Source organism: Ananas comosus, linkage group 2 (assembly GCF_001540865.1).
Source record: "Ananas comosus cultivar F153 linkage group 2, ASM154086v1, whole genome shotgun sequence".
Lineage (NCBI taxonomy): Eukaryota > Viridiplantae > Streptophyta > Magnoliopsida > Poales > Bromeliaceae > Ananas > Ananas comosus.
In genome coordinates, this window is record NC_033622.1 from 2,463,624 (window position 1) to 2,474,349 (window position 10,726).

Consider the following 10,726-nt stretch of genomic DNA (forward strand, 5'->3'; position numbering starts at 1 on the left):
GATATTTATAGAAAAATACTATTACAAAAAAAAAAAAATGTTATTGTGCTTTTGTACAGTGTGCCTCTGGTTAGATATTGTTTTATACATGCATGAACCTCATTAAAATATAAAAAAGACAATATCCAAAACAAAAGGCAAGCATTAAGCAACAAACAGAGAGTTTTAAGCAAATATGCACATCATAAAACTACAGGAGATGTTCAATAGCAACAAGCATCATCTTATACATACATCTGTTTTATTTGTGGGATAAAGATATAAACAAACATTGTATCTACTCATTTATTTGCCAAAGAGGGACTTGATCCACCAGAATCCCTTGTCAGTAGGAGCATTCTCCGGCGGCGGGTCCGACTGCGGGGTCTTGCGCAGCTTGCTCACATCATAGCCTTCCTCTTTAGCCCTCTCCACAAGCTGGTTGTATACCTCATCATCCATGTGAGTTTGCCTGCATAGTATCTACAACAGCAGCCAAAAAGACATTTAGTGAATGATGCATATGCATGCATATACACTTGAAAAGTTAAAAGCTATCTCCATTAATGAAGCGTAAAAAGAGAATCATCGTCAATGGAATCAAATCGATCGGTCGATGAATTGCATTAGGATTTCTAGAACACAAGGAGTTTAACCACTCTATCATTGCAGTAAGTCGAACGGCACGCACGACAGCTTTTGAGATAGAATTCGTATCCGATATTAGGCCACATAATCTCTTATTTTTTGAAGTCAATTTTCCAGTCATTAGCATATCTGGATATTGATTCTTCAAAATATTTCATAACACATACAATGTACTCTATGATAGCATAAGAGCATTTCTTACAATTAAAGATACTATCAAGATTTTGTCAACCCTGTACTGCTTAATTGGTTAGCCGAACGAAAAATTGAGGAATTCATTGTAGTTAATCTCCTTCATAGTCATGAAGGGTTCAGCAGTGAGGGAAGCTCAGAAGTTAAAGAGCAAGTAGAAGCACAAAAAAGTCTCTACAAGCTTAACAGAAACTTCGTATTATAGTGAAAAAAGAAAAAAAGAAAAAAAGACAATTAAGACAATTTAAGAATGTCAATTAGAAACTTCAAATTTATTGATCATGCAAAATATCTCATAGTTGATAGCCGCACTAGGGCTACAAATGAATCTAAAGGGAATCAAAGCCAAAGAATAGGTTGCTCTATTTATATTCTTAGCTCTTATCTGCAACAATCTCAGGCCAAAACAGATAATTTGCAGCTGCAATTAAAATATGAAAAGTCCACAAAATTAGCCAAATCAAATCACTCATGAACAATTCATTCATATCATTTGCAGCTTAAAGAACCGCTACTTCCAACAAGTACTCGAAACATCATTGATGCAGAGTTTTGATGGTTAAGATATCTGGAGGCCAAGAAACTAATATTCCACATCCACAAATTTTCTACCAATAACTCGATTACATAAACTGTCTAACTCTAATGCTAACACCGCAACACTCTCTTATCCTACTGTAATAATCTCTTTATGATGATTCACGAGAAGATGCTTTTGATAATTAGACAAGCTAAATGTGCTTATCGTTTATCAATTTAAGCCTTCTCCAACCATATCCAAATCTAGATCACGATTTAAAGAAAAGCCGACTTCAGAAAATAGCTGCTAGATTTCTCTGAATCAAACCAACACATATTTCACTCAAATTCCTATCAAAACAGACAGACAGACTTATAAAGAAATCTGCAGAGCCAGTTCTCCGTTGTGCTTTACCAGCCAACAGACTAAGCCATCAAAAATTTCCCTACTCTCCAGTTCAAATTTCCGCTTCAACCATAACCAAAAAGTTTCGTCATCTCTCATCGACTCACAAGATACCCACTAATCCGAAAATCTATTCAAGAAGCATCTTAGGCATGCATGGAAATGTTTGAATACTATATCCTTGGATATGTTTTGACCAGGTTATGCAGAGAATTTCTTCTTTTATGCAATCTATGAGACTGACGCCATGCAAAGCCCTAGCAGTTGTAATTTCATTTTGAAGATTATGTATTCCACCTCCGAGGAGCATGTTAAAAATCGAATAGGCTATGCTACTACAAGTATCCAATCATACTCCTCGTATACCATGACCGCAATGGTCTCGAATGAAACAACCAGATGTATTGGACAAGATATAGAGAATGTTTGATTTCTTGAAAAAGCATAAAAAATATTTTTTGAAAAAAAAATTCACGAAAAACCCTATTTTCTACCGTTTTCGTTCCCCGGATAAAAAATTCAATTTAAAAAAAGGAAAACACTATATTGTCATAAAATCTAGAAGACACATTTTTACATACGAAAAATACTTTTCGGCTAGAAAAAGAGTTTTTAGAATTATTTGCCGGAAAACTAAACACCTCCTTAGCATTTCTCAATAAAATGCAACAACAAGAATAACACGAGCAAAGAAGAATAAGAAATAATGTTTCCTATCTACTTTTTGATCCTCAAATACCTTAGGTTTAGTGGCGGTAGGTGGAATAGTATTTAATTCAAGGGATAAGAATTAGATAGCAACTACAACTACTATTCATATAAAAGAATTCGAATTATTATTCCAATAATAATAAGGGTAAATTACACTAGTGGTCCTTAAACTATGAGGCGCGTGACACTTCAGTACTCGAACTTTAATTCGTTATCCTATTTGGCTCATACTATGAGGTATGTAACACTTTAGTTCTCGAACTTTCTGAATTATAGCAATATCCTACCTGATAATGCAACAATAATTTAAAATACTAGATATTAATAAATTCATCAATACTTACTCAAAAAAAGATAGATTGTGATTTCAGAGAAAGTTTGAAGACTAAAGTGTTCCATGTCGTGTAGTTCAAGCTAAAAATTAAGACGAATTGAAGTTCGAGAACTAAAATATCATGCGCCGCCTCATAAGGACCAAAAGTGTAATGATAACGACACAACCAGATAGCAAATAGTAATTTGTTGAGACTAAACCACGAGCCTAAAATACTTAAGCTCGATTATTATTACTAGAATGCGAGGTCTCATATATTCAAATCCAAAAGTGTAACTGTACCAACCCGAAGCAAGCGATAAGCCCAAACTACTGGCCCGAAATGATTAAGTTCAGTTATTATTGATGTTAGTGTGAGACCTCGAATATTTCTACTCTGAATAAATAATAAATAATTTTTTCATCAGAGGTGGGACTATTACTGGTAAAAATAAAAGTAAAAAAAAAAAGAATGACAGAATGACTGGTAGGAATAGCAGCAGGAGGAGGAATAGGAAGGTAGGAATAATGAGTCATGATTCATACCCAGAGGTACTTGCGGGAGGGCTGGCCGACGAGGGCGTACTGGTAGTCGTCGTCGACGTAGAGCACCCAGTAGTCGCCGACGACGGGGATGATGGGGAGGAAGGGGGGCAGGTAGAACTTGACCTTCAGCTTGGCCTCGTCGCTGGCCGGGTCGGCCTTGTACGCCGTGCCCTCGATGTAGTCGCGCTTCCCGCCGCTCCACGTCTCGTTCAGCACCCGCACCGTCTTCCCGTCCGCCTCCAGCGCGTACGTCGCCCGCGTGCACCGCCCGTCCTTCGGCTGGAAGAACGACGGGAAGGCGGCGATCTCGTACCACCTCCCCATGTACCGCTCCAAGTCCAGCCCCCGCACCACCCTCATCTCACTACCACTATCCTTACTCTTCTTCCCTCCCGCCATTTCTTTCTTTTTTTTTTTTTTCTCTTTTTGTGTTTTGTTTCTTGGTTTTGAGCGGAATTGGGATAGAAAGGTTATATTATATATATGTATAAAATTTGCTGTCGAGATAAGAGAAAGCGAGAGAAGAGAGGAGGGTGACGTGGAGGGCGTCGGAGCGACACGTTTGGTTTCTGTGGGCTGGGGTTTTGAGGAGGTTCTAGAGTCCTGTTGGTGGTGCTGGGCTTGCTTGGAATGCGACGACCGAGTGTGCGTGTGACGGCACCATGACTTTTTGGGCAAGAAATCCTCGCATTCGCACCCAAAATAGAAAAAAGAAAAAAAAATCTATAACGAAGCAGGTCATATTACCGATAATGAGTATTATCAATCAATCAATCAATCAGATTATTCTACTAAAATTTATTTATACCATTATATAATGTGATTTAGCTGCTATATATATAGTAAACTTTTTTCAAACTAGAGTGTAAATAGAGGTACAAATTATCTACAAAGTAATGGTTTTTAAGAGATTTGTTTAGTTTCTCTAATTTTTTTAAAAAATTTTTCATCCGTTTTGTTTAAAGAAAATTAGTTTTTTTAAAAAAAAAATTTAAATTTTATAGAAAACCAGTATTTCTATTTTTCATTTTTTTAAAAAATAAAAACAGTTTTCATGAATATGAATAAAAACTAAAGAAATAGTATTTTTGAAACTAAAGGGGTAAAAAACTGAAAAAAAAAGGCTAAATTACGGAAAACCCTCCGTCAAAACCCGCTTTTTTACTTCTCTTCCTGTCATTTAAAAACCTACACTTTGCCCCCTTGTAAAATAAAAATGTTCACAGGAGGTACGGTGTGACAAAATGACCATTTTGCCCTTCGCCATTTTCGTCTTCTCCCCCATCCTCCTCATCCGCGGCAGAAGAGGCCGATCTCGGGCGGGACGCAGGCGACGAGGCCGTCGTCGAGGAGGACGATCTCGTTGAGGGTGTCGGCCATGCGGCCGATGGAGTGCGGGATGTAGCCGCCGAGTTTGCTGTGGGCGAGGACGACGATGGAGGCCGGGGAGTCGCCGAGGTTGGAGGGGATGGGGCGGCTGCGGCGGAGGCGGTTGGAGTTGAGGAAGATGGCGTCGAGGGAGCGGTCGAAGAGGAGGTTGAGCTCGTGAAGGAGGGCGAGGCCGGCGAGGGCACCGTCCCGGAAGCCATCGAAGCAACAAGGAAGAGGGGCGGAGGGGCATTTTTGGCATAAAAAAAAATGTTATAACGGAACCCTAACGGTAGGGGGTGAAGTGCACATTTTTTATTTTACAAGGGAGCAAAGTGTAGGTTTTTAAATGACAGGGAGGAAAAGTGAAAAAGCAGGTTTTGACAAGGGGTTTTTTTGTAATTTAGCCAAAAAAAATTCATGAATAGCTTTTTTTTCTCAAAATGTTCTCTCTAGTATTTCCAGAAACCAAACAAATCCTAACTACAGAGCAAATTTGAGACGAATTTATTTTTATTTTATTTTTCATTTCCTCTTATCTTTTCATTTACGGCGGGTCAAAATAGTGGTAGAATTTTGACAGATGAGGGCAAAAAAGGGCCCTCCTTCTTCTTTCTTTCTTTCTTTTTTTTTTTTTTTTTTTTTCTCTTTTTGCACCTCATTTACTATAGTATCCAATTTAGGGCGAATCAAAGACGAGAGCTACACTTAAACATAGAGTGTAAGTCTTATATTCACCCACCAAAGGAAAAGTTACACTCCAAGTCCTCAAATTATGATGTGGGTGATATTTTAGTTCTCCAATTTTAATTTATTAAAACTTTTAGCTCGAACTTCGTAAATAGTTATAATCAAATCTCATAGTCTAATTTAATTAATAAATTTTAAAAATACCGCTAATGTGGAACAATAGAAATGACATGGCAATATTATGACTGATGACACAAATGATTAAAATATTATATTATTTCTATATTAAAAACACGTCAATATTTAATCAACTGAATTGAGTTGTGAGATTTAATTATAATAATTTACAAAGCGGAGACAAAAATTTCTAATAATTTTCTACATATTTTTTTCTATTTCATCTTAGACTTTAGTTTTCGTCAAAGATAAACAATATGTTTGGCCCTCAAACTATGGGGCTTGTGACACTTTAGTTGTCAAACTTTAATTTGTTATAATGTTGGGCTTGAACTTTTAGAATTGTTGAAATTAAGTCCCACAATCCAATTTACTTGACTAAATTTTAAAGTATAGTGATATATATATGTAATCTTAATACTATTATATCACATCCTCATTAGTAATATATCAATATTTAGTCAACTAAATTTGGTTATAGACTTAATTATATAATAATTCTAAAAGTTCGGCCTAAAAATTATAATAAATTAAAATTTAGGGACCAAAAACAACCAGCCTCATTGTTTGAAGGCCAAATGTGCAATTTACCACCCTTTTAACAATGTATGAATTTTCGAGCTTTATGTATCCTTTTGCAAATGATTCAGTTTGAATTTCCCCAAAATTTCATTAGTTCTAATCTTTTATACAACACAGTGAGAGCTTCAAAACACTCCACTAATTGTTGTAGATCATGTAATTTGGGTATAGTCAATTGATATAGATTTTATTCAATAAAAATTTAGGACCTATTTGAATGTCCGAATAAGGCCAATAACTTATGCCTTAGCCAAGTTTCTTTCTTTTAGTGGCCTATAATGTGAAAGAAGAATCATAGTAATGATGATGTTTATGTTAAATATAAGATATTAAAAAGTTAATTGCACCATTGATCTGAAGAAGTTATTGATGTTTACACTTTGATTCCTAATCTTTTCTTTCGTATGCGCGTCCATTGCGTCAAATCCAATCTCACCGGCCTCAAAGTCGTCCTTATCATAACCACTTCGATCTTGCACACGCTGTCTAGCTACCGTTCCTTTAGAGCAACCGACGCAATACGTGTCAAAAATACCACCAATCTATTTTTAGAAAGATAATTTCAGACTCTGATCGTGGTCTGTGTAAGTAGGAGAGGTTTTATTGGAGTTAACGTGACCTATTTTGTAGAAATTAAGCCAAGTTTGAAGAGTTGGTTACTTAACAGCTTCAATAATTTAAGTTATTTGACTGCTCAAAAAAAAAAAAAAAACAGTTACAATGAATTAAAAATCAAGTGGAACTGGCTGGTTCGATCATATCCAACTGTGACCTGGTCTATACAAAGGTTTAGTTTAATCTTTTAAACTGGATAAGTTAAAAAAAACTATTTTGAATCGTGCAAACTGACGGTTCAACCATCGAACCGATAAATCAGTTTGGTTTTAATCGAATTGATCGGATTTTATATATCTACTAAATTTGGTTTAGAAATCAATACTTTATAATCATATATGTTATTATTAAAATAATAGTACACATACATATATCATAAAATTTTTAAAAAATATTTATAATATTATGCTGATATTACTGATTCAATCAGTGATTGTGGCTATTGGATTCGTTTTCTAAAACATTGTATCAGATCCCATAAATTGTATTTTCTTGAAACCGCGATCCACGTGTCAAATGAGGGACACTAATGGTGTGAATTGAACATGTAGAGTCTCAATTTACCCCCTCAATCATGGTCTAATTGATTTGGACACATTTGTATTGGCCTTTGCTGTGATGGGAACTGTTGAATTTGGTCTCTTCCTGTGCCATTATGGCTTTTTGTTGTGTCCATGTTTCTTGCATGGGAGAGAAATTATTGCTTGCAAAAGGAGGAATTATTAGTAATAGGAATTACTTGGGGAGGAAGCAAGAAATCTAAAGGGAGTTTCCTAGATAGTGCTATTTTTGGTTTTCCTACTTTGTTTAGCTGGTTATTTTTCAAAAAGAAAACAAAAAAAAAATTGGAATCTTTAAAAACAAAATACTTTAATTTGTAGTCTCAAAATAAGTTATTCAATGTTGGAAATAATAATTCAAACTTTAATTAAAATATAACTAGAGATAAGTTTAAATCTTTTATTTGATTATAATTAAGATATGTAATTATCCAAAATAAAGTTGGATTTATCATCGGTTATAATTTGATGGCTATATATAGTTAGGCATTGATTAATTAAATGAATAAGTCATAGTAGACACGACTGCATGGGTATTGCCCAGAATATAATTAATTGCTTTTTATGAATAAAGTATTAGTTTAGTTATCTTCTTTCTCCTCCAATATCTCTTCTCTATATTATTTTGTTTTATTTTAGATCTTGGGTTATATAATCGGTATCAGCATAAATACCAGTTCCAACAAGTGGTATGAGCAAATCACGCTTCCAACATTCAATAATAATTTATTCGTATATAAAGATTTTTTTTTAGTTATTGAAAGCTTTGAGATTTGTTTTTGCTCATTTTTAAAGATTTTGCCTTTTTTCTTTTCGAGATAGCATATTTTATCTATAGAAAAAGGCTAAATTACAGAAAAACCTCCTGTAATAACCTGCTTTTTCACTTTCCCCCCCTGACATTTAAAAACCTACACTTTGCCCCCCTATAAAATGAAAAATGTTCATAGGGGGTTTACGGTGTGTAAAATGACCATTTTGCCCCTCGCCATTGTCGTCTTCTTCCCCATCTTCCTCAGCCGTCCCTTCGTTCGGCCGCGATTTCGACCTCAATCGGCCGCGATTTCTCTCCATTTCCTTCTCCACCTGCTCCTCTTCTCCTCCTGCACCCTCGCCGCCCTCGATTTCGGCGACAGTAGGAGAAAATCGAGGTGGGCGACAGTAGGAGAAGGGCAAAAAAGGCGAAGGCAAGGCGGCGGAGGACGGCGAAGGGGATGTGGGTGAGGGTGAGGCAGTGGAGGACGGCGAGGCGGCTAGGCGGCGAGGCGGCGAGGCGGCGGCGAGGTGGCGAGCCGGAGGGAGTCGAAGCAACAGGGAGATGGCGGAGGGGTATTTTCGGCATAAAAATATATTTTTTAACGGAACCCTGACGGAACCCTAACGGTAGGGGGTGAAGTGCACATTTTTTATTTTACAAGGGGGCAAAGTGTAGGTTTTTAAATGTCAGGGAGGGAAAGTGAAAAAGCGGGTTATTACAAGGGGGTTTTCTGTAATTTAGCCATAGAAAAAATATTTGAAATATCTATTAACCTATATGAATCCCTAATGTTTGTTGCCACATGGCAAGCTCTTCTTCACCCTCATTACCATGTGACCCTTCTTATTCCCTTCACCAAATCTTCAATATGCATTTTAACGGATCCACTAATCAAACTTTCAATTAGTGCAATTAAATGGTCCACTACCATCTACAATTTTATCGTTTCTATTTACAATTATTTATCATGACTATTTTCCTTCCCTCTACTATACTTTTAATTAATGCAAACGGTCTCACTATCAAACTTCCAGTTAGTATGTTTAAATGGTCCCACTACCATCTACAATTCTAACCTCTCTATCTCCAATTATTCATCATGGCCTTTTCTTCCCTCCGTCGGGCTTTCAATTTTTTATCTCCAATTTATTCATCAATTTTCTATCTCTCATATTTTGCTATACACCATCGCCTCCTTCCCTCGCTCCCTTCTTCTCTCTCACTAATGAGCATCCACTTTCCCCCTCCGCCGCGGTTGGAGGGATCGTCGTCGCCGTCACTATCACCATCGCCGGAGAAGTCATCATCGGGCTCATATCCGGCGCCAATAGTGAGAAACCTTTGATGAATGTACCAAGTGACATACACAAGAGAATATTTAATATTTTCTTATTACTAATTGCTACTACGGTTTCTACCCGCTGCAAAGCGCGGACCCATTCACTAGTATAATTTAAAGGAGGATTGCAACAGTCTAATCTAACTAGAAATTTGATCACACCCAATATCTACCAAGTGCTATAAATAAAAGAGATACGGACTATATTTGAATGCATAAATATATTTTTTAGGTATATTTCTTTAGGGGCAATTGCCTATACACCCCTGAAAAGTTTTCGATTTTCTTATTTACCCCTCTTAGAAGGCTAATATTGAAAATACCCTCCTTATATTCCAAATTCTTTCTAATATATCCTTGGAGTTAAATTCCAGGTGTTAACAGTTGCCGTTAACTCTGGAAAATTATCATTTTGCTCATTCCAATATACCCTTGTATCGTAACTAACTTTTCTTATATACCCTTCATATTGCAAATACTTTTCTTATTTGCCCTTCAAATATCAATTAATTAATTAAGCACAGTAGATGAACGGATGAGATCGATCGCAGCTAAACCAACCTTGGTGGCTGGAGGCATAGTTAGTTAATTCGGATTCGGCAAAAATTCGGTACGGACAAAATTCGGATAAAATTCGTCTTTTAATTTTCAAATTCGTTGAAAAATACGGCTAAAAAACGGATTCGGCAATTATTCGGATACGTGATTTATACGGGTATTATACGTTCACCAATTAAAAATTCGGAATAAAAAATTCGGCTATATAACAAATATATAATAATTAATATACTATATATATTATTAGGCCAATTTGCATAAAAAATTCACTTATTTTGGGCTTTTTGCAAAATCGGGCCACATTTTTCGTTTTTGCAGATTTGGTCCGCTTTTTCAGCAAAAAAAAATACCCTTATACATTTTTCTCTCTCCTCTTTTTTTTCTCTCATTTTTTTTTTTCTTTCTCTTCCCATAGAGCGGCGGAGACCTAGGCGGAGGCGGAGGTTGAGGCGAAGGTGGCCTGCTTCGGTTTTGTTCGACGCATTCTTACCCTTGCCTGCACACCCCCCCGCCTTCTTCGCCTCTGACACCGCCGAGGCCGCGCTGCAACTTTTTTTTCCGCTTTCCGACACTCCTTCACCGCCTCTGACGACGACGGCTATCTCACACTTTCTCGCCTTTCTCACTCTTTCCCTCTCCCTCATCCTTCATGTCTTCTGCCACCTCCAACGACGACACTTCTCCGCCGACATCGGCGCCACGAAGGATTTTTTTTTTCTCTCCGACGATGACGCCTCTCTCGCCCTTCCTCGCCCTTTTCGTCCTC

At 36.9% G+C, this 10,726-nt stretch overlaps 1 protein-coding gene across 1 annotated transcript; it reads right to left on the bottom strand.

Moving 5' to 3' along the window:
* On the bottom strand, positions 78–3,779 carry LOC109706885 (temperature-induced lipocalin-1). Its single transcript, XM_020227903.1, has 2 exons — positions 3,315–3,779; positions 78–462 (listed from the first exon to the last, which is right to left on the bottom strand). The coding sequence occupies exons 1-2, from the start codon at positions 3,711–3,713 to the stop codon at positions 286–288; spliced, it is 576 nt and encodes a 191-aa protein (XP_020083492.1). The 5' UTR covers positions 3,714–3,779; the 3' UTR covers positions 78–285.

Excerpts from the sequence above, each read along its gene's own strand:
- LOC109706885 (XM_020227903.1), bottom strand. The coding sequence starts at position 3,713 with ATGGCGGGAGGGAAGAAGAGTAAGGATAGTGGTAGTGAGATGAGGGTG. Across the intron at positions 463-3,314 it reads CCTCCCGCAAGTACCTCTGG|ATACTATGCAGGCAAACTCA; the intron begins GTATGAATCATG and ends CTGCTGTTGTAG.